Source organism: Pseudopodoces humilis, chromosome 5 (assembly GCF_049639895.1).
Source record: "Pseudopodoces humilis isolate 2021_Gansu_Grassland_sample_001 chromosome 5, ASM4963989v1, whole genome shotgun sequence".
NCBI classification, from domain to species: domain Eukaryota; kingdom Metazoa; phylum Chordata; class Aves; order Passeriformes; family Paridae; genus Pseudopodoces; species Pseudopodoces humilis.
This window is the reverse complement of record NC_142204.1, coordinates 26572532-26598892: the sequence shown is the minus strand read 5'-3', so window position 1 is coordinate 26598892 and position 26361 is coordinate 26572532. Positions and strand designations below refer to the sequence as shown.

The following is a 26361-nucleotide window of genomic DNA, read 5'->3' as shown; positions in this document are numbered from 1 at the left end:
TGGTTGGCCAGGGGAAAAGCAGGTTCTGAGGAAACCCTGTTGCAATCTTTCAGTACAGAAAGATTTCTCTTCAGGCCTGTGGGGAGAGGAGGAAGGACAATGATTTTCAACTGAAAGATAAAAGTAAGGAGTTTTTTGCAAGGAGGCTTGTGGGACACTGAACAAAAGCTGTCTGGAGGAAACGTGGATGCCCCATCCCTAGAAGATGTCATCCCTGGAGTAAGGTGGGATGGGGCTTTTAGCAGCCTGGGCTAGTGAAAGGTGACCCTGCCCACAGCAGGGGTTTTGGACAAGATAATCTTTAATGGTCCCTTCCCACCCAAAGCATTCTGAGACTGAAATTTTCTGACAAACACCTATGTAGAAATTTCTTCTAGAAATTAGGTGTAGAAGGTTCATGCATGTTAAAATAAAATTTTAATCACCATTGCAGTTTTTAAAGAAGTGTAAGAGCCAGGAGATATTTAACTAGCAAATGATGATCAATAAAACAGCATAATAAAACCACTACAACCTTAAACGTGTCCATTTACAAACAAAACCTTGAGACACAGACACCATTGCTATAAAAGGTTAGTCTGGTCCTCCAGCAGCTCTCTTCTTTATGTTTCTCTCCACAAATGATCCCTGATGCCCCACTTTGGCCATGGCTCAATGCTGCCTAAAAGGCCTCTCAGCTACAGCTTGGGGATGGTGAGGAGGCACAGTGGGAGCAATGCCTTCCCCCATGCCCAGAGCACTCCTCCTTCTCTCCAGGGGTGGAAGGAGCAGAGGTGAAGCAGAGATGAGACCAATCACCTCAATGCAGTGTGCTACAAACCATCAGATGAGGCTTCTGGGTATATCCAAGCAAAAGGAATTAGCCAGTTTTTCTCAGTTTATAATCATAAAGAAATCTGACGTTGTGCTCTTAGGTGATATTTGTGCCAACAATATAGAAAACACAATATTATCTGTGGTTAATTAATGCAACAAGAGGAGCAGCAATGAATAGTGAGAGAATTATGAGTAGAAAGTTTGAAAATGCTACTTAAAATGGGAATATACCACCACTACAAGGCGTTCCTCAATGGAAGTGTTACACTGTTGCATTAGAGTGCAGGTTTGACTACCTAGAGATGTAAACAAAATGCCATTTTTCCAAAAGAATTCCTCATTTTATTAAGACATAAACTTAAGAAATATGGAACTTAACATCTTTTAAAGGACAAAGGCCTTTCGAGGGAATGAAGAAAGCCTTTTTAGATGGTTAGACGTAGCTATGTCTGGGGTTTAGGATGGTCTATTTATCTTCAAGCTGCAGAGCTTTTGCCACTCCCACCTGTGCTTTAGTCACTGTCCTGTTTTCTACATCGTAACTAAGCTGTGGGACCATGACAGGTGAGCAGAATCCTAAAGAACTAGCCCTATACTGAGCATTATACTAGTAATAAAACACATTGAAAACACTAAAGTTCATTTAAAAACGCAGGTCAATAAGCAAATATATCAGCCCTCTTCAGTATAAACCAGGTTTTAAAGCACTGTCACACAAGTTCGAGTTAAACGTAGTACTATATAAGACTCAGCACCAGACCACCTTTGTAAAGAAAGCAACACAACTCTTTTCTGATTAAGTGGGTGGCTCTGAAAAGAGCCTTTGGTTTAAAATGTTACGTCGTGCAAAGTCTGAGAAGCTTTGCTCGCCAAGTTATTTGCTTTTAGCTTTATGGCTCTCAGTCTTCTTGGGCAGCAGCACGGCCTGGATGTTGGGCAGCACGCCGCCCTGCGCGATGGTCACCTTGCCCAGCAGCTTGTTGAGCTCCTCGTCGTTGCGGATGGCGAGCTGCAGGTGGCGGGGGATGATGCGCGTCTTCTTGTTGTCGCGGGCCGCGTTGCCCGCCAGCTCCAGGATTTCGGCCGTCAGGTACTCCAGCACGGCCGCCATGTAGACAGGAGCTCCAGCACCCACCCGCTCCGCGTAGTTACCTTTTCGAAGAAGCCGGTGCACGCGGCCCACGGGGAACTGCAGCCCGGCCCGCGACGAGCGCGACTTGGCCTTAGCTCGGACTTTGCCTCCCTGTTTCCCGCGGCCGGACATGGTGGAAGCGTTGGATGCAGCACAGAGGACACACAGAGCGGAGAACCGGGGCACTCATACTGACGCAAGCGCTCCTCCCCTTTTATCCCTTCCCTGGGCGGGCTGAGCCCTCCGTGATTGGCTGCAACCGGACACTGCTGAAACAACCAATGAGCGGACGGATCGTACGGTGACCAATCCGCGGCGAGGACACGCCCACTTCGGGAAGATCCAATCGCATTGCAATGTGCGGAGACTGAAATTTGCATACGGTGTCTCTATAAATAGCGGGCGCTGCGGCCATTTTATGTGCAGAGCTTTCTCTGGGAGGAAAAGTGCTTCCAAAATGCCTGAGCCGGCCAAGTCCGCCCCCGCGCCCAAGAAGGGCTCCAAAAAGGCGGTGACCAAGACGCAGAAGAAAGGCGACAAGAAGCGCAAGAAGAGTCGCAAGGAGAGCTACTCCATCTACGTGTACAAGGTGCTGAAGCAGGTGCACCCCGACACGGGCATCTCGTCCAAGGCCATGGGCATCATGAACTCCTTCGTGAACGACATCTTCGAGCGCATCGCCGGCGAGGCGTCGCGCCTGGCGCACTACAACAAGCGCTCCACCATCACGTCGCGGGAGATCCAGACGGCCGTGCGGCTGCTGCTGCCCGGCGAGCTGGCCAAGCACGCCGTGTCCGAGGGCACCAAGGCTGTCACCAAGTACACCAGCTCCAAGTAGGGCGTCTCGGACCGTCACTCTCAACCCAAAGGCTCTTTTAAGAGCCACCCACATTTTCAGTAAAAGAGCTTTAACACACAGTACTGCTTCGGTTTCCTTGTGTATGATAATTCATTTAAGAAATCGCAGATAGAATTTTAAGCAAACGTTTTATCGGTTACTTAATCCTGTAATGATATCTATGAAATCCTTGAGTATTTTGCAATTTACAGGTGATTAATGCACTCACTATTCATAAATATAAAAGTTAAAATAGTTTTCCAAAGCACGGAAAAAATAGTAAATCTTTTTACAGTAAAGATGTGAGATAATACTTCAAGGTTTGTTCCATCCAGATTAGGAGTTTCACAGTTGAATAAGCAAACATGCTTCAAGAAAATAAAAGGAAATAAATAAATTTCTCAAAGAGGCGGAGGGAAAAACAATTGACCCTCTTCACTTTTTGTATAGATATTTCGGAATTCTCTTAAGCTGAAACATTTTGCCTCGTATATGAAAAGACAAGGACTGCAGGACTCGGGGAAGGAGTTACACCACTGAGATGGGGCAGACGCTTTAGGGGGATGAGATCTCACGGAACGGGGGGACCCAGGAACAGGGTTAGGCACAGAGCCAGCGCGGGCAGCGCTCCGAGCCCCCGTTCTGTTCCTCCCTCTTTGCACCCACTTCCCCTCCCCCCTCTTCCCCACCCCTTCCTCTGCAGCGCGGGCTTTTCCAAATTTCCCAGCGGCCCAATGAGCGGCCGGGGCCTCTCCCAGCAGCCACTGAGAGGCGGCTCCGGGCAGCCCCCGGTGCTGCTCGGGGCTCTGCGCCGCTCCGCCTCTGCGCTGCCGCCCGCGGGCTCCGGGACAGCCCCCGGCAGAGCCCCGGCCCGCCAGGCTGCGGGAGAGGAGCGCTGGCAGCTCCGACCCTCCTCCCGCCCCGACACTCGCCTCCTCGGAAATGTAGGTGGGTGAAATCACGCCGAAACTGAAACCTGCCCCACGACAGCGCTGGCAAGCGGGAAGGTCATTGCCAAGGAAGCGGAGGAGCCGTGCTGACAGTTCCCTGCTGCGGTCACTAAGAGGTGTGGCAGTCGCATCCGTGCTGTCAGGAATCGCGTTGATTTAGAGCAACGAAAGGAACCTCCACGCCCCAGAAAGGTACCCGCCTTTAAGCAGTCCCTTTAACATATACACCCACTTGCGGTGCTAAAAAGACCAAAAACATAAAAAAACAAAAACAAAAAAAACCAAACCAGCCTTTAGAAAGCGTTTTCCCAGGGAATGTAAACTTTTATTTTTCCAAGTCCCAGTGTAAAACCACGGTCGGAAGTTTAGCGTCCCATCCACTCCACAGGCGAACGTCCCACCCAGATAGTGGCGAATAGTCGTCTCTGCTGCAGGCACCGAGCTCAGTGCCGGAGTGTATCAGCCCTTTTGGGGACAATAGTGGGTGGCTCTTAAAAGAGCCGTTGGGTTTAAAAGTATTTCCACTTCAACACTTTATTTCTTGGGAGCTGCCTTCTTTGCCTTGGCTGCTTTCGGTTTGGCCGCCTTGGGCTTGGCTGCTTTGGGTTTCACCGCCTTCGCCTTAGCCGGGCTCTTCGCTGCTGCCGCCGCTTTTTTGGGCTTGGCAGCCTTTGTCGCCTTCTTGGGGCTCTTTGCTGCTTTCTTGGCAGCTGCAGCCGCCGGCTTCTTGGCTTTCTTGGGGCTCTTCTTCACCGCCGCCGCCTTCTTGGGCTTCTTGGCAGCGCTGGCGGGCTTCTTAGCCGCCGGCTTCTTCGGCTTGGCAGCAGCTGTTCTCTTCTTGGGGGCTTTTTCCTTCACTTCCCCGGGTTTCTTGCTGAGGCGGAAGGAGCCGGAGGCGCCGGTGCCCTTGGTCTGCACCAGGGTGCCCTTGCTGACGAGGCTCTTGAGCCCCAGCTTGATGCGGCTGTTGTTCTTCTCCACATCGTAGCCGCCGGCGGCCAGCGCCTTCTTGAGCGCGGCGAGGGAGAGCCCCTTGCGCTCCTTGGAGGCGGACACGGCCTTGGTGATGAGCTCGGTGACGCTGGGCCCCGCGGGCTTGCGGGCTTTCGAGCCGCTCGCCGCCTTCTTCGGCTTCTTGGCGGCGGCCTTGGCGGCGGGGGCCGCGACAGCGGGAGCGGCGGCGGGAGCGGTCTCCGACATCGCTGCAGAGACTTCTTCCTAATCAAAAGAAAGTAATTGGGCTACAGTAACCCCGATGCCTGAATTTATAGCGAAGCGGTGATCTGTGATTGGTGCTTTGCAGAGCCCGCCTAACTGTTAGCCAGGAAGAGCTTTTCCTCCTCCGAGTCTGTGTTTCTTCGGAGTTATAAATTCATATTTTTCGTAAAAGGAGCGCCGTAAAATCACCCCGGTTTCTTCGGAGAGTGAAGAGAAGACAGTGGACTTTCATTCGGGCAAGTTTCTTGCTGTTTGGACCACAGATGGCAGAGAAAAGCTGTTTTTAACCCCGCGTTGTGAAGCCAGAGAGACCCCGGGAACGGCAAACTTTTGTTTTTCCTTCTAAATTAAAATAAAACGCGTAGATAAAAAGTCTCCCCCGTACTGCAGGCTTACTCTTTGGGGGGTTTTCTTCAGATTAGGACAGAAACCGAGTGAGCAGCTTGAGTATTTTTGTCGTAAATTGATTTCAAAGACAAGGAAGTAACACAATTTCATGGCTGAGCTTTGAATATGGATAAAGATTCGGCTCTCTTAACCATATCTTTAGCTATTAAGGATACAGTATTTCAACATATTTTCTTGTTTTGGGAAAGGAAGACACCTTCAGAGGAATATATATACTGTTGAAAAGTGTTTGGAACTTGCCAGTGTTATGCTTTTTTTTTTTTTGGGTTTTTTTGCGTTATTTTGTTTTGGTTTTTGTGTGGTGTTCTGTAAGTGGATAGAAAGATTTTGACATTTTTACAAATAGTCTGTCTGTAAAATGAAGCTGTTAATGCCTAGTTAATGCCTAAAAATTCCAGATAAACTGCTGGTTTAACACTTTCTCGGTTATAATAGTGGATGCAATTCTTTATGACTTACAAAAACATCAGAGGCAGACTCGGAGAGGAAAAATGTCTTACAGGTATTGATACACTGCTATGTGTTATATACTGCTTAAACATTCATAGAGCCAGCTGAAACATCAGGGATCACACAATAAATAAAATAATGTGGAAATCTCGCCTTCATGAAGAGAATGCTTCAGTTTCAATATAACTTAAAAATATTTGGACACTGACTGTTGTGGTTTTGTGTTTTGGTTGTGTGTTTGGGGTGGGATTTTTTGTTCTTGTTTTTTTTTTTTTCCCATAGGTTTCATATTCCTCTAATTCTTTTCTTTGGAGGAAAAGGAAAAAAAATTCGCTATTGAGGTTTTCATCCCAAGACTAAGAATATTGAAATAATTTTAAGACAAAACTCATAAATCAGAGTCAGTTTTAATTATCATAATCCCACTTAATTATTGAGTCCCATAAACTGACAATAGAAATTAATTAAAATTTTTTAGTACTGCAGTAAATTGTTTAAGCTAATTTTTTATTAAATCAGAAAACAAAAGCCTCTATTTGTTAATAATTAAAAAGCAGACAGATTTTTTTCCCCTTGGTTTGAAAGAAGTTAAGATTAAACTTAATATTTTACCACAATGCACTTTGTAAAAATTTGTCATGCAAAATATCAGTGGGCTATTTCAACAATGAAACATCTTTTCTGACCTGGATAAATCTGAGATTCAAGATGACATGAAGTATGTTACAAAAGGCCCTGACTTGTATTCCGATACACTGAATGTTGAAGACACAATAAAGTTATGCTTGTTAGGATAAACAGCAGTTTTAATTTAAATGAGACAGATTAAAATGGCAATGATACGTTGAAATTACAAGTGAAAACAATAAACTGCGGCTCTTCCATATTCTCTTTCATTTCTATTTTCATTTTGTTGTGCCTGCATGCAGGTGAAGCAATAAATACTTTGAAGGGGAGGAATGGAAAGCAGAGATTGGAAAAAATTAGATTTGTCAGGACTCCACAGTGAAAAACAGACTGAAAGGCATATTGAAGTGGGCTGTGAAATCTGCCATGCTTCTCGTGAACATGACATTGATCCCACATAAACAACTAGACCAAGTCCAAAGTAGCTGCAGATTTTGAAAGTTCAGTGTGGCAAGTCCTGTGAACATTATGAATATGTTTCAGAGGTAAAAAAGTAGTAGGATGAGGGCACTATGCATATTTTCCAGTCTAGATGAACAAAGATAAAGCAGAATCTGACTAAGTGATGCAAAAGTGAGCCGGGAAGTGTTGTCATCTATCCGAGCCTGTTTAATGTGATGTACATTCTTCAGAGAATAAAGACTTAGGTTAATGTGCTTTAATCCCTGCAGCTTTGACAGTTTGGTGTTAGAGCTCTGGGACTGCTTTTATTACGCTTGAAAGTGCTCGAGAAACTGGGATCAAGAGGGAGCGGACAGCGGCCGCTCCTGCAGGAATGCTGCTGGAACCCCAGGGGTGCATCCTCCTCCCTCACTTCACTCATTTGGGCAAGTTTCCATTCAGGCTTACTTTTAGTAAACCTGTTCTCAGCTCATCAGGAGAGGGGATCTTTCCTTCCCTTCCCCCATAAACAGACCGGATAAAGGTCAGAGATAAAGACACAAGAAGAAAGCGATGGGAGATCTCAGATCTTGCTCCTTAAGTAGCGGTCATTGGAACTCCACCCGCAGCAGATAAGGATTGTTGTCCCTATTCTGTGCTAGCTTTTAAAGGCACAGGAACGTTTCTGGATGGATTTTGGGTTTCTTTGTCCTTTTTTTTTGTAAGAAAAGCACGAGAAGAAGATTGTGAAGGTTGTCATCTAAATTATTTCAAGGGTAGAATATAGGAGTTCTTTCACATTTAGCTCTGGGTGCATCGCTGTAAATCCTCGTGTTCCCTGCTCCCTATTTTGAGTTGCACTTCTGATTTTCCCTAGCAGCCTGAGACACTGGAAGTCTTGGCAGCTGGCCTCGGGCATTGTGTGTCAGCATCCTTTATTGTATCTTTCCTTAACCATCACACAGGCTCTTATCTGCACAGAGAATTATCCCTGGCCTACTTGGGAGAAGACAAAATGTTCCTGGTCTCACCATCCGTTTCTGGGGAGGGCGATTTTTTAAATTTTTTTTTTAATATATTTTTTTGTGTGTGTGTTAATAAAGAGAAGGAATTTAGAATATGAGGAAGTGTGAAAAGGGGAGGCTTTTTAGGGGTTATTTCTGTGCTCTGGGCCAAGCAGAGACATTTTCTAGTTAGTTGGGTAAAACAAACTTGTCAGGAGCTTTGAGCAATTTTCAGGTTTGCACTGCTGGAAATAGCTCTTAAGCACAATACTGAACCACAATGAAAATGCTTGTATTTTAGAGACTGATCATTACAAATAGCATTGACATTGCTCTGGGTGTTTTACTGATAAGAGAAAAAAGACAAAGCAAAGCAAGCATCTGAGCACATAATTTTTCAAATCAGTGGTAGATTAGTGAACAGTTTTTCAGCTAGACAGAGAAGTTTCCTTTGTGTCAAAAAAATTACTTGAAAATAGAATAAAAATTGAGAGTGAGCTGGTAATAAAAATTGCTTGCATTTTCTGTGTGAAGAGATGATATTTAAATGTGACTCATTTAATACTTAATTAAACAGCAAACATTTTTCAATATTCTCCCTGATTTCCCTTCCAAGCAACCTGTACAATTGTTGTCTCTGTTTATCTCTCACTGAGTGATATCTGTATCCTCTTACTGAGGAACTCAAACCAATTTTTGTGCCCTCTTTAAATGTGCACCCAAAACATGGCCTTGCTCCCTTGCACCACCACACACGCGCTTCCTTGCTCAGCTCTGTAGCTGCTAGGGCAGATTACTGAGGAACCTACAAAATGATAGAGTATTTTCTACTGTGGGGATCTTAAAAACCAAAAATAGTTCATATATATAATGTAAGAATTCCTAAAAATGCATAGTAGAGAAAATACATAACTTTTCTACTTGTCAAGAGAGGAGGTTCTCCAGGAGGAAAAACAGATTAGACATTAGACAAATAAAGGAAAATAAGACATTCAGACTGCTGGAGGAGAGCAATCCAGATAAGCTGATTAGACAAATTTAGCTGAAAGCCTACACTCACTTAATTACAACTACTATAGTTAGGATGGTGAAGATACAGAGAAACTGAAAACTTTTAACTGAAGCATGAGGACTTCTCCATAAATAATAATTTTGCAGTCACTCAACAATATTAATAATAAAAACATCATAACAATAACTTTTCTCTAAAAAGACATTAGTCAGGTCTCTGTCATGCTGAAACTATATTGACAATACTGATTCAGCAACAGCAAAGTTTATATGTAGGGAAGATTCAAGGTGTCAAAGAGTTTTCAGTAGTAAAGAAACCTGCATCCTTTTAGTTATACTTCAACTAAGCTAACAAAAATATATGGACAGTTATTTCAGCATTAGGACAATCAAATCTAAAAAAAAAAGTATCTCATCTTTTAATCTAACACCTAATGCAATAGGTCCTGGCCATGCTCCAAGAAGGATCAGCTTGAGCAGGGGGGCACTAAAACCTTCATGGGGGAGCATGTTCCAAGAAATTATTTCTTACATTTTAATTGAATTTCTTTTGTTTCAGTTTGTGCCCATCGCCTCTCTTCCTGGGCAGTACTAAGAAGACTGAATCTGTGTCTTCTATTCCCCCCACGGGATTTCTGAACACATTAATAAGACACTCCTCATGTGAGAGATGCTCCAGTCCCTTCAGCAATTTTGTGGCCCTTCAGTGGTCCCACTCCAGTTCTGCTTGTGTTTCTGTTGCCCTGGGAAGGTCAGAAATGGACACAGCACTCCAGTTTAGCTCACCAGTGCTGAGTGGAGGGAAACAATTATTTCCCTTGCTACCATTTGGCACATAGTCCTTCTCCAGGTTAATTTATGAATCTGTGTATAGATTAACCCTGAATGACACTCACATGACTTTTTAAATTTTGGTAGTTCAATAGAGAAAGCTTCAAAAACCACTTTAACCTCTCACACAGTCCTTAGTTTCAAGGCTTGTCACGATGAGTTTGAGAATCCCTGATTTGGCTCAGTGCTCATGCTGTATATGACCAAAGGATTTGTTAAGGCTAGTTAGAGTCTCAGCAAAACTTAAATTCCTACAGTTTTGAGTGATCAAAAGGTGACTGACTGATCAAAGAAGTGACTTTTCTACCATTGGCTGCTAATGTTTGCCAACCAGCAAAAAAGGGCGGTGCATTTTAATGAATGACCCCCCCAAATCTTCTCTTTTCCCCCATACAATGAGCATAAAACATCAAAACATTTCTCCTGGCTTCTGAAAGCCTTTGGATCAGATATCCTCTTCTAACCAAATTTGACTTCTCTCCATCCTTCCATGGGATTGAGAATTACTGTTAGTAGTAGCAGTAGTAGTGTTAGAATGCTTAGGAACCTCATTTATGAGCAGGATTCTGTGTTACCTTATTCCACAGAGCAACTAAATTTGTATTGATTTCAGCTGAAGAAAATGGGGAAGAAAGTGCAGAAAGATGAGGAAATATAGCGATCTACATGCAAAAATATGGAAATGTAACTCTACTTTTGTAACTTCTTGTAACTTTTACAGAGTGCCCAAAAGGAACTGGACTGTGGTATTTGAGACTATGTGACATGCTGTCTATTCTCCCAGGTGCACAACTGAGTCCATTTTTATTTCTTTTTGTGATGGAGGTTGTAAATACTGATTCAGTCAGAAATGCAAATTGAACCAGTGCCATCAGTATAGAAAAACTCTGTCCAGCCCCTTCAGTGAGACCCAGGATGTACATGTTATTAAATGCCATTCCCTAAGATAGCAAAGGTAATTCCAGCCCTTCATTCTGAGTGGAGGGAAACAGGATGCTGAAAGTTTTCCTGGCACAATGTGCAGCAGGGCCAGCTATGCACCCAGCCTATGCAACCTCTCCTACTCTTTAAGTATCTGAAGAGTATGGCCAAGACCTTAGTACAAAACCAGTCATTTTGGGTTACAGATCAATGCATTTCTCAGGTTACAGACACAGCACACACGGAGGAAGGGACAGCTCATTGATGTTGAGTTGTACTAATTACAAGGTCAAACAATTTCAGGGAAGATATGAATAAAAATTAAATTTTATATTACTCAAAACAGATATAAAGAAAGAAATGAAAACCATGTTTAATAGGCTTTTCTCAAAATTTACTTTAAGAAGAATCTCAGTACAGGGTGCAATGTTCCTCTAGAACTTGATGATACACTACAGATTTTCTCTCAGTTTCATTTTGTTTCATTTTAGAAAAGTATTAGAAATGAAAGTAATAATCAGGAAAATTTGGTCTAGCAGAAACACTAACCCTTCCAGGGTAGAAATTTATATTTAAATGTTTATGTTTATCAACTATAAAATTAAACTGCAGTCTCAAACAGCCTATGACTGCAGGGATCAGTCCTAGGCCTGGTATAATTTTATTTATGATCTGAATTAAAGTTTGCAGAGCTTGTATGCAAATACTGTGAGTATCAACTCAGAAAAATAATCAAAATGGTTGAGTACATTTTATGTACTGAAACATGCCAGATTAGAGACACTGTCTTCAAAGATGTGTTAGATTCTTCATCTGGAATAAATTGCATCAGTTTTACAAATACTAAGAAATATTGCAGAGCTGACAAGCACTTGAGTAGATTTGGATCTTCATATTATAGTTCCATGTTGATATTAAATCAAAACGAGTATTTTAGTAGAAAAGGATCACAATGAAGGCTTCTATAAGACAGGGGAAGATGATCTTCCTCTGTGGTCAGGAATGGTACACTCCCATTTGGAGTTTTAGGCCTAGTTTTTAGTTCCAAATTTCAGGTAATGAGAAGTGAACAGTAAGTCAATACACAGAAGAGAGAAATAGCGATTATCAGATGTCTAAAAATTCTTCCTTGATGAAAAGGCATGTACTATTGAAGTAGCCTGACTGAAGGAGAATGCTGAAAAACTGAAGTTTCCTCTTAAAAACTTGAAACACTGTGAGAAAGAAGTAATTTTTCCTTATTATACGTTGTAGAAAACACAGGAACAGATGTTCTTTGCAGCAAGTTAGCACTAAGGAAATACATTCTAATATGGAGTAGAAAATGTTTCAGGGAATGACAACAGTCTCCAAGAAACAGTGACAGAGTAAGTGTCAGAAATAAAATGGGTTCTATTGACTTGATAGTGGATGGAGTGCAACAAAAATTGATCATGTCTAAGTGTAGGTAATTATCATAGAACTGTTGATTAAAGAATATCTGTGTGGACAAAGGAGGAATGCTGTATGCAATATACTTGACATTTCATGATATTTTTGGAACCATGTCCCAAGCGTTCTTGTTTGGGATCAGAGGGACTCCAGGCAGGATCAGAAGACTCTTTGATATTTGAAAATTGTCTGTAGCACAGGGCCAAAGGGCTATAGTTAACAACTTAGTGTCTGCAGAGAGCCAGGAATCAAACCAATGCTCCAGGGCTAGTATTATTTAGTGTTTTCTGGAACAATCTGGGTGATGAGACAGAATGTACACTTAGCTAGTGTGGATAGCACCAAGTGAAGAAGGCTAGACAGGGTCAAAAATAATACTTCCAGACAAAAGGGACATTAATAAACTTGAGATATTGGCCAACAGAAATCTTGTGCAGTTTGTCAGAGAGAAGTGCCACTTTCTGCACATGAAGACACTTCCATGCTATTGCCTCAGCATAGTCCAGGTAATGACTGGTGTGACCTGGGCAGGACCTGGACATTGTGCATTGTGCTGCCTTTCTTAACTGCTGTATCCTTAAAGGCAAGCTGCTTTATCCAGAGCATGACCATGAATAAATCTCTGTAAGTGGCTGGGGTTTTCAACTGGAATTTTTCAATTTTCCAGTCAAGTATGGCTGTAACAAAAACAGAGCACAGCAGCGGTGTCTGGAGTCACTAACAGAAGGCATATCATTATTTTTCAGAGTTGGCTTCCTCCAGCAGTGCATGGCCCAAGACAGCATTCAATAAATTCCTAAAGGGGCACTCACATTAGATTTGTGCTTGGAAAGCTATGCCCCAGAGAGGCCATTTGGACACGGCAGTACTTCAGTGTTTTTAAGTGCTTGCAGCTCTATAGGTTGGTAGAGTTCAGCTGAAAAACTTACTGCCCAGAGCAGCTCTGCACGAGCCCAGGCAACAAGAGATGCTGCTCAGCCTCAGCAGTGCAAAACATGTGGTGTTTACAACTCTTTCTGGATTCATCTTCTAGCTTAATCAAGGGACAGTGCATCACGAGACCTGTGCTGCCTCAAGTGATGGTTTAGGAAGAAGAGAAAGGGTCTGAGAGAAGCAAAGCTCCTGAGCAGCCGTGTCGGCTGGGGTTGCTGGGTAGCTGGTTTGCTGTTCACTGCGTCTCTACCGGGAGGCAGGAGCAGATTTCCATGGTGTGTTACTGAGCTCAGGGCTCCAGAGGCCACCCTGGATCGCTTACTGGTGCGCTCTTTGGTGTCTTCCTCAGAGAAGCCCAGGAATGCTATGGCCAAGTGCAGAATTTGCTCAGCATTGGTGCCCTTGCTCCTCCTTACAGGTTACTGAGCCTGTCCCTTCTCTCCCATATCCTATAAAAGCTTCATGTGGAGAACTGGGTATTTCATTAACATCCCAACACCCCAAACCTGATCTAGGAGTTCCTCCAGCCTTTTTTTCCTAGACCTATTCAGCTATACCAGCAGTTCCAGCTGTCCAGCGAGCCTGCAAGATTTCAGCTTGTGCATGAGTGATGGTGGTGAGGCCCGTGCAAGCCTTCTTCACAGCAGTGACTCAGACAACACGCTCACAAGAGAGTTTTTTGGAAGATTTTGCCTCTCTATGAATCATCTGATGTAGAAGCCACGCCGTGTGAATGGCAAACTGCATCCTCAAAGGTCAGCCTAAGATGCTGGACCACAACAGAGATATTTTCTTGATTTATCAGTCCCTGCGTAGTTTCTGAATTTGGCAGCAAGAAGGAAGCTGGAAACAGCCCAAACGAGGGCTACAGCCCAAACTCTTTTATCTCTGACCAGCTGGAGTGGTTAAATAAAAAGGATGAGAATGGGTCTCTCCACCTCTGACTGTCTGAATTAGCAGGGAAAGGCAGGGAAAATACTAAATTAGTTATTAGTGTATCAGTCATTAAACTAAATTTGTGAGATTTGTGAGTTTTGCTTGGAAGTGTTTTCCACTTTTTTTCTAAATGCCAAACTACCACACAGCATAAACCATTTCTGTACCTATGCTACTGCCAGAAGATTCCTTCCAAATGGTAAATCCACACAAGCAAATATTGACTTATGTGCCTCAGTCTCAAAATCAGAGCTTTCTGTGCTTAAAAATTCTCTTACCAAAATGATGTGGGCTGCTCTATTTTGGTAAGCACAGCTTTTGCATGGCTTATGTGCTGAACTGAAGTTGGGGTATGTGGCCACTGGGGTACAGACAACAAAGACCACTGGGGTAGATTAAATAGCTTCAGGATTGCCAAAGAAGTCAGATCTTGTGCGGTTTACAGTTCTGTGTAGAGGCAGGTCCCAGCTGATTGCGTCACCATGCTGTAGGAGTTGAATACTCTCCATCCAGATTCTTTCAGATATTACATGAGAAGGGTTTAATGTTTCATTTCAGATTTTCCTGATGAGCATATTTGAAGTTACATTGTATTTGTAATTAGCAGGATACTGTACTGAAATTTCAGCCAAGCATAATAAAGCATTTGCAATACACAGTTGAATGACTGCAGAAGTGAAATTCTCATTACTTGTCTCTATATGCTCAATATTAATGCTGCCCCCCCTGCCCAGTCCCTGCGAAGGAATATGTTGGTTGAAATCATCTCAAGCCTGTTTCTACCTCCAAACTTTTTTATTTGTTCTCCAGTTTTTACAAGTTACACTGGGCTGATTCACATGCACACGGCCCATCCTGCCCACCCCTCATTTTCATCCGGCTTGCTCAGGAAGACGTTGGTCTCTGTTAATCATCGGAGGAAATCTGATGATTCACTGGTGCAGCTCTCTTGTCTAAAACCATGGTAACTCTTCAGCCTCCCTGATGTGTAAATAAGTGCAGTTTTCTTTACAGTGCCGTTTTTCTCCAGCTCATTGTGGTTGTGGCCTTCTCCTCCGAGCTCTCCTCTCTCATGGGAATATGCTGGTCCATCAAAAGTTCTCAGGTACAAGGGAAGAATTTATTTATTTCCTGCAGATGAGATCTGTGTTCTCAGATATGATCACATTCAGCCTGGCAGATCACAAGAGCATGAACACAGTGCAAAGCAGGGGTCTGTGCCTGTCTCACTCACAGAGGTCACACTGCATTTCTATTCTTCCTTTGAGAGCGACAGAGAATATTTTGAGGAGGAAAGGAAGCACCAGCTGCCAGTGGGTGGAAAAAAAGGAATATGAAAACTTATTCGATGTTTACATAAAATTCAAAACCATTAGTTTGAAAGTACAAATGTATTTCCAGAATTTTATTCATATATATTCTTAAAATATGATGTCTGGCAATATTGTTTTTTATTAATGTTGACACAAATTCAAACCCTGAGATACTGGTAGCATATAATGAATGATTTTTTTAAACTTTAACACTTTAAAAGGGTACATAGAAATTATGTTTGCCCTTCATACATAAAAGGACAAGAGAAAAATAATTTTTTTTACCCATAAGATTTCAGTTGTCCGAGTTCAGGATGTTTTCACATGATGAAATTTGGAACATCCTAAATCAAAGACTACTCCTGACTTACACAACAGATAATTCAGAATATCTTTTGTTTCCAGAATTGATATAGAAGGTGCGGGAAGGTGCGGGAAGGGAAGGGAAGGGAAGGGAAATTGAAAAGCTTAATCTATAGTGAAAAGCAGAGTGACTTTTTTTTCCTAATCAAGGAGCAGAAATTTCAGTGTGTAATTATAATAAAGGTCATTTTGTAAAAAAAAAACCCTAAAATTACCCCACTGCAGTAACTCAAAATGAGCAAAATTAGCAGAAGTCATAAACTAATATAACTTTAATAATATAAAGAAGATTATATTCCACCTTCTGGTCAATATGTATTTACAGACAAAAAGTTGCTAATGTGAAATTGGAATGTTTAAGAAATGGGAGGTAGAAAGCAAAATAAAGAAGCCAACAAAATTAAATTTTGTGAAAACTTATTTAGAGTTTTTAAGAGATCTGAAATCACTAAAAATTCGGAAACAGCATTTATATCACTTTGAATACAAAATAACCGAAACTATTAACGAATATCAGAATGAAAATTATGGGAATTTGAAAACATTTACACCAACCCCTGCCAGTGCAACAAAATACAGTAGGCTCACAAACGCAAAGGGTTTATACAAATTTGAGGGGAGGGCTGGCAAAGCTTTCGAACTGTATAACACGACCATCGCTGGCATTTTGTGAGCGGGGGAGGTTTATTCTCTGTTTTACTTGCCGGACTTACCAGCACCCTGGAGGGAGCGGCCAACGAGGTTTCACCACCGGTGACGCGCGCAGGGAAAACGGCGGGAACACCCCCCGCCCCCAACTCCGCTCTGCAGTTCTCAACCAGGTCGGACCCGCAGCAATAAAGGCGGCGGCGGGGGCGCCGGTGGCTTAGAGCAGCAGCGGCAGCAGCAGCGGTTCCATCATGTCCGGTCGAGGCAAGGGAGGCAAGGGGCTCGGCAAAGGAGGCGCCAAGCGGCACCGCAAGGTGTTGCGCGATAACATCCAGGGCATCACCAAGCCGGCCATCCGCCGCCTGGCTCGGCGCGGCGGCGTCAAGCGCATCTCGGGGCTCATCTACGAGGAGACGCGCGGCGTGCTCAAGGTGTTCCTGGAGAACGTGATCCGCGACGCCGTCACCTACACGGAGCACGCCAAGAGGAAGACGGTCACCGCCATGGACGTGGTGTACGCGCTCAAGCGCCAGGGCCGCACTCTGTACGGCTTCGGCGGCTAAAGTCTTGTGCTCGTACTAGACCATCTCAACAAGAACCCAAAGGCTCTTTTAAGAGCCGCACACTTACGCTGAAAAAGAGCTGTATTGCTTCAAAGTGAAACGTTACGTCTTAACTTGAAATGCATGATTACTTTCTCACTCACTGTTCAGTAAATTTCACTGTTAGTACGTTGAAAGCCATTTTAGTTAAAAACATCAAACATGAAGTGTTGCTGATAACTGGAGCGTTTTATGTTCAGAGCTAGATAGGGGCAGTACTTAGTAAGAAAGTGCTTAGCTAAAAAAACAGTAAAACAATCTAAGTCTAGTTTCCTGCTTAGTGCTAGAGGCTTAAAGGTATCTGTTTCCCTGCGGGGATCTCTTATGTGGGGGGGATTTTCCTCATTGTGTAAACAGTACAAGGATATACCTATTTATATTTAAATTAATGTCCTTTGTAATTCACTGTGAGAGGTATCAGCTCCCTAAGTCCCTTCTAAATAAGTGATCCCCGTTGTCCTCTGATTGTGGTGTGCAGGATAGAGTCCATTATTTGTGATTCTTCTGTGTTTAAGGTTAGGAAATACATTTTTTTAAATTTGGGGTGCCGGAGGTTTTCTCTGTACCTGGTGTCTGTTCCTCCCCTTCACCTGAAAGCCCTTCTGTGATCGGGCTCCAAAGGCAGCTCACCCGATAGGGAAATATTGCACGCGTAGAGTAAGGAAAATGGAAAATTCACCTTACTGTACTTCAGCGACAACCTCAGGATACTTCGCAATGCTGAAAGATTCAGTCGTTTGAAAACACTCTCTTGTACTAGAAAACTTAAATTTGCAATTAATTTTGGCACCAAAGCATTTACCTTACCAGATGAAAGTTACACTAAGTGGAACCCAGCCTTTCCCACCAAAACTTCCTCACAATACACAACCTCATGCACCCCATAGTAACGAAAATCCAAGCCTCAAAATATCGTTATTGCTCCAATTTAGAAAAAAAGAAAAGAAAAAAAAAAAAAAGCCAAACGGAGAAAAGCATAAATTTCCTACGCATTCAGCCCGGCATAATTTGCAATTTCTCATTTCCAGTTTGAACCTTTTTTTCGTAAGGATCTGATTTTTCAAGGAGGCTGTAAAAATTGAAAAGACAGAGACCACCCTTAGAACAAAAGCGGCGGGGCCGAGACCGGGAGGGGCTGGGGCGGCAGCTGAGCGCGGGCAGCCGTTGGTGAAAGCGCGCGCTTTTCTGGCGGGCTTCTCCTGCTTTAAATCAACCAATAGGAGCGGCGCGTTTCTGGCAGCCAATGAGGGAGCGGAAGCAGCCTATAAAAGGGGCCGCGCCAGCGAGCTGCTTCCATTTGTTCTCTTCCGCTCCGCGGTTTCCGTGCCTTTCCTTGGCCATGGCGCGCACGAAGCAGACAGCGCGTAAGTCGACGGGCGGGAAGGCGCCCCGCAAGCAGCTGGCTACCAAGGCTGCCCGCAAGAGCGCGCCGGCCACGGGCGGCGTCAAGAAGCCGCATCGCTACCGGCCCGGCACGGTGGCGCTGCGCGAGATCCGGCGCTACCAGAAGTCCACGGAGCTGCTGATCCGCAAGCTGCCCTTCCAGCGCCTGGTGCGCGAGATCGCGCAGGACTTCAAGACGGACCTGCGCTTCCAGAGCTCGGCCGTCATGGCGCTGCAGGAGGCCAGCGAGGCTTACCTGGTGGGGCTCTTCGAGGACACCAACCTGTGCGCCATCCACGCCAAGCGCGTCACCATCATGCCCAAGGACATCCAGCTGGCCCGCCGCATCCGCGGAGAGCGCGCCTGAAGAGTCTCCTGCCGCTGCCCTCTAGACCCAAAGGCTCTTTTAAGAGCCACTACGTGCACAATAAAAAGAGCTGTAGCACTGCTTAAAGTTTTTCCTCAAATTCACCCGTGCTTTAGAAAATAGTGAAGTAACTTAACACTAGATGAGGGAAGGAGATGAATCTTAGTTAAAGGAGCGTGATTAGAGCGCTTCAGTCAGGATGGAGGGGTTTACATCCCTGTGACTGATGGATGTGACACAGCTCTGAGGGAAAAAGGAGGGGTGGAAGGGGGCTGACAGGGACATTCCAGTGTCTGGAGGAAATTGCACTTTAAGCCCAGGCTGGCTGGTTCAAGGCAGAGCAGACTTCCTGTGTTAGTGTCAAACCGGGCAGACACAAATGGCTTTAAGAGGGGCTGCTGCCTTGCTTTGACAGTTCTTAACACCAGGGACAAGAATATCCATCTCAAATCAGTTCTGATTATCTCAGGTTTGATATATATTGTTACACCTGGTCTCAAAACATCAGAGGAACATAGTGATGGCACAGGGTCCATAAGGCTTCTTGCAGCACAGAAAAGTAATTGAAAGGGCCAAGAAACTCATTGAAAAGTACTGTAGACAGGAATAACATACCAAGCTTTTCCAGATTTGTTACCATAATAATACAAAACTTGGGGGGAAAAGGTTGCGCATTTTGGGTTTGTGGGTTTTTTTAGGGTTTTTATTGTAGGTGGTTTTTTTGTTTTATTTGTTCATTCTGGTGTTTTTTTTTGTCGAAGGTATGGATATTTTCATAAGTTTTATAGAAATCATGGAGCAAAAATTTATGTATTCTTGCACTAGTGGAAGTAAAAGTATTTGTCTTTGAATTTGTATTTCTCTGGTAGTGATCTCCATATTTGATATGTGCTGAGTTATCATTTCTACAGTCAGTTCTTTAGGATTCTTTATGAGTTTCTGGAAGGACAGGTGTAAACATCTTCAGTTTTCAGCCTTCTAAGGACCCACCTTTGTTTGAATTCTTACTATGAAACAAGGACATTCTAACAGGAGTCTGAGAATCAAAATACGAAGTTAAAAATTAAACCTCAGATTCATTAGCAGCTGTTGTTTCTCCAGTTATTTTTGGAACCATTTCCCTTTCTTCTCTCCATCTGCAAAAATTCACTTCTGGTACTTGGGGTGCAACAGTCCTGAGGACTGGAGAGTGCTTGAAGGCTGCTGCTAGAAGACAAAGTGTCCCCCTGTTGTCATTTTGGGCATTATTTGCCTGCTTAGAGATGCTGCACTACAGAACTACAGACCCAATCTGTCAGAGACAGCTCTTGGGGGGCTGGGAAAAGAAAGCAGAAAGACTTGCTGAGTGTACCAATCAGACAGAATAAAGATTTCTTTGGGGGGGAGTTCTGCCTTTCATCTGTTTCCTCCCTTCTTTTTTTCTTCCTCCCACATAATGGCCCCTGAATGATTTTATTGATCATTGTGATTTGGTTTTTGGAACAAGGTTGGAATGGAAGGAAAGTTGTATCTTGTAGCATGATGAAGATTTCTCCTTGTCTTGATTAAGCAGCACAATGTTATAAGAAACTTTGGACTAATAGTCTGGAGAGAGAAGGAAATATTTCAGTAGGCCATAGAAATTCCATGTTCTCTTAAAAGTCAGAGAAAAGAATAAATAAAAGGATAACCTCAGTCTTTCTTCCTTCTGCTTCAGTGTCAATAGAGCATATTTAACACTAACTAGGAAAAATAAATTAGTAGAGAAACTCTGTATTATTTCTAACAAGTAGCACAATGTCAACACTGTAAGATCCTACCCAGCCCCTTTTAGCAATTTTACTGGATGTCACTGTTTTGCAACCTGAGAACAAAGAGAAGATATGAAAAACTTGCCAGTCATAATGAAGAATTTCCTCATTTGCTTCTGAGAGCAGATTCCACAGACTCCTATCAGGGCAGGCTCCTTATAGAGCCTGGGTGTGCACAATAAGCAGTCACCAGTGACCCCTGCCTCTTTATTTACAATTGTAACCCTTCTAAGGTTTTAGCCTTTTTAACCTTTGCTAACCTCAAATTTGGGACCAGTTAGGAACTATAAGTCAGTAAGAAATTGCAAGTGTGTAGCAACAAGTAGTATCAGGATGGAAGGTACTAAAGTTTTAGAGAGTAGGCAGACATATTGTTTATTTTAATATTATAATAACGCAGTTCCTTTTAAATTGCACTTAGGCACAGTCTCTGTACTCTTCCAGCAGGAGCACTACCACTGTATAAATTCTCACCCCTTACTCTACAAGTGGTAATGTACAAACAAAAGAATAAAAGATAATAGAACCATTTCAACTAGAAGAGACTTAGAGTGATCATCTAGTACCAGTTGTGAAACACTTTCTATTATTTAATACACCATATAATATTGGAACTGCAGAAAAACATGCCAGATGGTGCTGAGGCAGAGGGGAGTGAGAAAGAGATGGATGGATCTGAAATAATTGAAATTTGGGAATGGAAGAAGAGCATATGAAAGTGTGGATACAGTTATATAACATTTAAATATGTGTGTCTATATAGCTTTTGTGCATACATCCCTATGCTATTAATATTTCTTGTATACACCATGTTTAGCTCATGTATTGTTTCAGAAAAATACTATATGAAATCCCTTTCAGGGCTCCCAACATGTTATACTGAAATAATTGAATTTTAATTTCTGAACAATTTGGCTGATAACATTTACAGGAGGGTTTTGGACAGTCCATTGTCGAGGACAGAAGAAAATACATTGTGAGAGCAAAGATGCAAAATCAATAGAAATTTCAGTGCTTTATTTGTGAATTTGTAGAAAACATGACCTCTCTAAACTACTAAAACAGTGACAGACTCTAAGAGTTGGCACAACCAAAAATTGAACTAAAGGCCAACTGTAATTTCCTGACTACAAAATTTTATTGAATTAACTAAATTTTGCTAAGTGTTGGCCTTTGATCTCCCTGTGCATGTTTCCCTCCTGACTCAGTTTTCTTGTCATCAGATACAAATCACTTACCTTTAATGCTCAAAATAATATAATCCTATTTCCTACGGGTCTCCCGTTGGCTAAATCTGTCAAGTCTTCACAGCCACTTTCTTTTCTTCAGCTGATCTGGTCCCAAACAGAAGGCACAGAACTTCCTCTGTGCCAGTCATCTCCATGGATTGCGACAATAGAAGACAGGTGGCCTGTCAGAAACAACCACTGGATTCTCTTTGCCCTCCCAGGTTCTCCTTGGTCATCTTCTCCAGCCTGTCCTCAGTCATAACACTCACACAGAAACACATGCTACCAAAAAAAAAGGAAAAAAATAAATCAATTAGACTAAATTATTGAATTTTTCAATTTTCAATCCTATCATCAAGTTTATAATCTTAGCACTTCTATTTTAGTCACGTGGTAAAGGTAGGGCTCTGAGATATCCAGTTACAATTTCAAGAGTACACCACAGCAAAAGCAACTATAGAATGCAATAGTCAATAAAAAGTGAAACTTGATGTTTTTCTTCCAATACTAACTCAGGTTATACATTCCACAGTGCTTTAAAATAAAACAGGGGCTAGTCCAAGAAGTCTATTTCAGAAAAAGTATCAAATTATGGGTGGGGGGAGGGAAAGGGGTGGGGTAAAGTGTGGGCTGTCTGACCTAGTAGCGCAATTTTTCATTTGCATATCTGAACATTCATTTGCTCTGTGCATTTACTTATTCTGTGGTTCAGTGGGCTTTAGCAAGCACCTCACTAAAACAGCACACAACACTACCTAAACAAGAGAGAAGCTCCAGGTAAATGATTGAAATTATTAGTATGCTTATCCTAGAATTGCAATAATCTCGAAGAACGTTAGAATCACTGTATTGTAAGAAAGGCTATGTTTCAACTCTCTTGTGCAATGTAGTGGCTCTTAAAAGAGCCTTTAGGGTTTGGGCAAAATAATTCAGGACCCCTTGCTGTGGACCTGAGGTCGGAGACTCTTCAGGCGCGCTCTCCGCGGATGCGGCGGGCCAGCTGGATGTCCTTGGGCATGATGGTGACGCGCTTGGCGTGGATGGCGCACAGGTTGGTGTCCTCGAAGAGCCCCACCAGGTAAGCCTCGCTGGCCTCCTGCAGCGCCATGACGGCCGAGCTCTGGAAGCGCAGGTCCGTCTTGAAGTCCTGCGCGATCTCGCGCACCAGGCGCTGGAAGGGCAGCTTGCGGATCAGCAGCTCCGTGGACTTCTGGTAGCGCCGGATCTCGCGCAGCGCCACCGTGCCGGGCCGGTAGCGATGCGGCTTCTTGACGCCGCCCGTGGCCGGCGCGCTCTTGCGGGCAGCCTTGGTAGCCAGCTGCTTGCGGGGCGCCTTCCCGCCCGTCGACTTACGCGCTGTCTGCTTCGTGCGCGCCATAGCGAAGCAGGAACGCAAAGCGAGGGAGAGAAAAAGAAATAAGCTCGGCGCTGCCTGAACCGCCGGTATTTAAAGAGCTGCCGCGTCTCTGATTGGCCCGGAAGCCGCGTGCTCTGATTGGCCCGCAAGCCGCGCGCTCTGATTGGCTACCGTGGGATGCCAGCAGGGCCAGGGGTAGCTGAAGCTGTGCCGGAGCCGCTCGGCTCCGCTCCGATCGCTCCCAGGGCCCGGGGCGGGCCGGGTGCTCCGGACACAGCGCTCGTAACCCTCCTGCTTCTCCGGCTCTACATCCCTGCCAGCCTCCTGACAGATTGTAAACAGCGCAGGGGGTACAATTGAGCAGTTACTTGCACCTGGTTTTTTTCTTTGTGTCCACAATTGTTTCGGTTTACTTTTTTTAAGTGATAGGCTGGTTACAAAAGAAGGAAAAGGTTTTTTCAGCGCCGTACAAAGCTGCTTACGTGACTAGGCACGTTATTAACTGAGACACGAAGGACAGATGGGTTGGTACCTTGAAACAAAGGCGCTCCAAAAATCCAGTAACACAAGTTCGTAGCTATGATAAGTATTTACAAGGCTGTCATGATGAAGTTTTTGAGGTAGTATTTTCACATATTTTCATGTTTAATTTCACTAGGACATTCTGAATGAAAAGCTTTACATACCATCAGGAACATTGTGATTATGATGATAATACTTAGGCCATTTTTATTTTATGGTGAAAATAATTGCAAAAGATTATATTAGTCTCCTATTTAATTTTCCCTACGCACGAAGTGAGAAAACCAGATGTGACCGTATATATTTGATATCATTGCTTACAAGTGCCAAGTGATTTTTTCAATATTTTTAATATAAAGTTGAAAGCACTTTTTTTCCTTGCAGTTGTGAATTACAAGAAAAATTTTCTTGAAGTGAGCCCCAGACTACAGTGCTCTTTGTATGTGATAATGAAAAAAATGTTAACACAAGGCTTTTTATACTTTTTTAGATGCTGCTCTCGAGTTATAATTTGCTTTTATTGTCTAATTCCCTCCTAGCCCTTCCCTTCCCCCCCCTCCCCATCCCCCTCCTCAAATGATCACTAGAAAACCGTAATAGATTTACTATTATTTTAAAAGCAAGTAAGTCCTAGACAGAGAAATGAAGGGGTTGAAACTGAAATATTAGAAAAAAAAATTATCTCAGAGCAACTTTCTGGTTTGTCCCTAGTCGAAAAATTTGTCCAAATTTCTCTATATCCAGTTAAGAGGCAAAATTAAGGCAAAATTTAAAATTTAATGCAAAATTGAAAAATCAAGACAGAGAATAGCATTTTACTTTAATGTTTAAACCAGCAAACATTCAAAAAATATTTTTATTACAAAGCAGTTGAAATTAGTTTTGAGAGAATTTGGAACACAAAAGGAATCATCTATAGCAAACATGAATTTCCTGCAAACAGTGAAGCTACACATTAGGAAGCACTCAAAAACTTAGTAGCATTATATTAAATGTTTTAGAGATAATAAAACGGTGTCATGGTTGTCCCCGTTCTGATATTCATAAAACTGTAACACAGCTCTTTTAAGAATAAGTGGGTGGCTCTTAAAAGAGCCTTTGGGTTCTTGTCGAGATGGTCCAGTACGAGCACAAGGCTTTAGCCGCCGAAACCGTACAGAGTGCGGCCCTGGCGCTTGAGGGCGTACACCACGTCCATGGCGGTGACCGTCTTCCTCTTGGCGTGCTCCGTGTAGGTGACGGCGTCGCGGATCACGTTCTCCAGGAACACCTTGAGCACGCCGCGCGTCTCCTCGTAGATGAGCCCCGAGATGCGCTTGACGCCGCCGCGCCGAGCCAGGCGGCGGATGGCCGGCTTGGTAATGCCCTGGATGTTGTCACGCAGCACCTTACGGTGCCGCTTGGCGCCTCCTTTGCCGAGCCCTTTGCCGCCCTTGCCTCGACCGGACATGATGGAACCGCTGCTGCTGCTGCCGCTACCGCTCTGAGCCAGCGGCGCTCCCGCCGCCGCCTTTATGCGCTGCGGTCCGACCTGGTTGAGAACTGCAGAGCAAAGGGGGCGGGGCTTGGCCCCTGCTCCCGCTCTCCCCCCGCTTTCATTCCCGCGTGTCCCGAGAGCAGAAAATATCGGGATTTTTGTGAATTTCCCTTCCCCGGGGCACAATGAGTTCACTTTTTGGGTCGTTCGTCGTCTTTCAAATAGAAAGGACAGCGTGTTTGTTTTTTACAATGATTCTCGTTTGATATGTCGTGATCATTTAGAAGGAAAAGCTCATTCATAAAAAGTTACCTCACTTATTGATTCATTTAAATTATGCTCTGATTTGTTATTTTCAAAGATGTATGTGTAATGTATTTCAGTTTAACCTGCTTGTAGGGATTTTCCTGTGTGGCTTCTCCGTTTACACAGTTACTGCACTTTTTTTAATGGATAATCTTGCAGCAAATTCTGTCCAATCGGGTTTCTGAGAAATTCTACCAGTCCTTGGGTTTTTTTCACATCTTCATTTCCCGCCGTCTCTGAATGTTATCTGAAGGTGAATTTAGCAGTACAAGTATGCTAACTGAGATTTTACATATTTCACTTTCATTTTTTCATTTTTCATTTTTTAAGGTAAAAGTATTCTTTTGGGCGAATATTTTTTACAGAATTTTCCAGAGCAGTGGTGGAATAGACAAGAGTATAGCTATTTTTAGAGCAATTGAAAAATTAAATTCTTAAAAAGAAGGGTAGTTTTGCATTTCTCAGGCATTTATTAATTCTGGCTCTGCTCTTTTTATTAGAGGAAAATGTTATGAGATTTTGCTTTTGAAATCAAGCAGTATTTAGTAAAAATTATTAAGTAGATAATTTTCGACCTGAAAATTATCTGGAATGATAAAAATATTTCCTGTATTGAGTGTTTGCTGCCCTCTCACGGACAGCAAAATAACCTCTCAGAAATTTTTTGATTGCTTGATAGTGGGTTTTTTTCTTACAGGTTGGGCACCTTTATGTAGTGTATGCTTTCATGAGGATGGAACAAGAGATTGAACAGTAATCGATTCATCTTCCCGTAGACCACAGACAGAGATGTTGCACCTGTCAACAGAGAAATCACTGTTCAGTGGCCCCTCCCTCAATAACAAATGAAAATAATGGGATCTGTCACAAGTTCATTCTTTCTGGGCTTTGTTTTGTTTGTGTTTTTTTCTCCAATGGAATAAAATGAAGGTAAAGCCTCATAATATAAATACTGCTCCACAATGAGTTGCTTCTGCCTAGGATCTCTCACTATATGTAATATTTTTCTCTGTCTGTTGCTGTCTGTTTGCTTTGCAAAATATCAGAAACTATTTGG

General features: G+C 43.3%; 7 protein-coding genes across 7 annotated transcripts; 3 read left to right on the top strand and 4 right to left on the bottom strand.

Moving 5' to 3' along the window:
* Nucleotides 1-1191: 1191 nt before the first annotated feature.
* On the bottom strand, nt 1192-2143 carry LOC102110382 (histone H2A.J). The gene has a single exon (XM_005519495.3). The coding sequence runs from the start codon at nt 2078-2080 to the stop codon at nt 1691-1693; it is 390 nt and encodes a 129-aa protein (XP_005519552.1). The 5' UTR covers nt 2081-2143; the 3' UTR covers nt 1192-1690.
* A 250-nt stretch (nt 2144-2393) lies between these two features.
* On the top strand, nt 2394-3116 carry LOC102110189 (histone H2B 1/2/3/4/6). Its single transcript, XM_005519494.3, has one exon. It carries the CDS (start codon nt 2406-2408, stop codon nt 2784-2786), a length of 381 nt encoding a protein of 126 aa, XP_005519551.1. The 5' UTR covers nt 2394-2405; the 3' UTR covers nt 2787-3116.
* Nucleotides 3117-3656: 540 nt separating this feature from the next.
* On the bottom strand, nt 3657-6620 carry LOC102110566 (histone H1.01). Its single transcript, XM_005519496.3, has one exon. It carries the CDS (start codon nt 4934-4936, stop codon nt 4271-4273), a length of 666 nt encoding a protein of 221 aa, XP_005519553.1. The 5' UTR covers nt 4937-6620; the 3' UTR covers nt 3657-4270.
* A 9321-nt stretch (nt 6621-15941) lies between these two features.
* On the top strand, nt 15942-17107 carry LOC102110757 (histone H4). The gene has a single exon (XM_088055429.1). The coding sequence runs from the start codon at nt 16523-16525 to the stop codon at nt 16832-16834; it is 312 nt and encodes a 103-aa protein (XP_087911555.1). The 5' UTR covers nt 15942-16522; the 3' UTR covers nt 16835-17107.
* A 1094-nt stretch (nt 17108-18201) lies between these two features.
* LOC102111509 (histone H3) lies at nt 18202-18623 on the top strand. The gene has a single exon (XM_005519501.3). It carries the CDS (start codon nt 18213-18215, stop codon nt 18621-18623), a length of 411 nt encoding a protein of 136 aa, XP_005519558.3. The 5' UTR covers nt 18202-18212.
* A 3942-nt stretch (nt 18624-22565) lies between these two features.
* On the bottom strand, nt 22566-23021 carry LOC102111138 (histone H3). Its single transcript, XM_014248832.2, has one exon. It carries the CDS (start codon nt 23018-23020, stop codon nt 22610-22612), a length of 411 nt encoding a protein of 136 aa, XP_014104307.1. The 5' UTR covers nt 23021; the 3' UTR covers nt 22566-22609.
* A 1257-nt stretch (nt 23022-24278) lies between these two features.
* LOC102110955 (histone H4) lies at nt 24279-24992 on the bottom strand. Its single transcript, XM_005519498.3, has one exon. It carries the CDS (start codon nt 24969-24971, stop codon nt 24660-24662), a length of 312 nt encoding a protein of 103 aa, XP_005519555.1. The 5' UTR covers nt 24972-24992; the 3' UTR covers nt 24279-24659.
* Nucleotides 24993-26361: the final 1369 nt, after the last annotated feature.

What these genes read in the sequence shown, in the direction of transcription:
- LOC102110382 (XM_005519495.3), bottom strand. Translation starts at nt 2,080, where the DNA reads ATGTCCGGCCGCGGGAAACAGGGAGGCAAAGTCCGAGCTAAGGCCAAG.
- LOC102110566 (XM_005519496.3), bottom strand. Translation starts at nt 4,936, where the DNA reads ATGTCGGAGACCGCTCCCGCCGCCGCTCCCGCTGTCGCGGCCCCCGCC.
- LOC102111138 (XM_014248832.2), bottom strand. Translation starts at nt 23,020, where the DNA reads ATGGCGCGCACGAAGCAGACAGCGCGTAAGTCGACGGGCGGGAAGGCG.
- LOC102110189 (XM_005519494.3), top strand. Translation starts at nt 2,406, where the DNA reads ATGCCTGAGCCGGCCAAGTCCGCCCCCGCGCCCAAGAAGGGCTCCAAA.
- LOC102111509 (XM_005519501.3), top strand. Translation starts at nt 18,213, where the DNA reads ATGGCGCGCACGAAGCAGACAGCGCGTAAGTCGACGGGCGGGAAGGCG.
- LOC102110757 (XM_088055429.1), top strand. Translation starts at nt 16,523, where the DNA reads ATGTCCGGTCGAGGCAAGGGAGGCAAGGGGCTCGGCAAAGGAGGCGCC.
- LOC102110955 (XM_005519498.3), bottom strand. Translation starts at nt 24,971, where the DNA reads ATGTCCGGTCGAGGCAAGGGCGGCAAAGGGCTCGGCAAAGGAGGCGCC.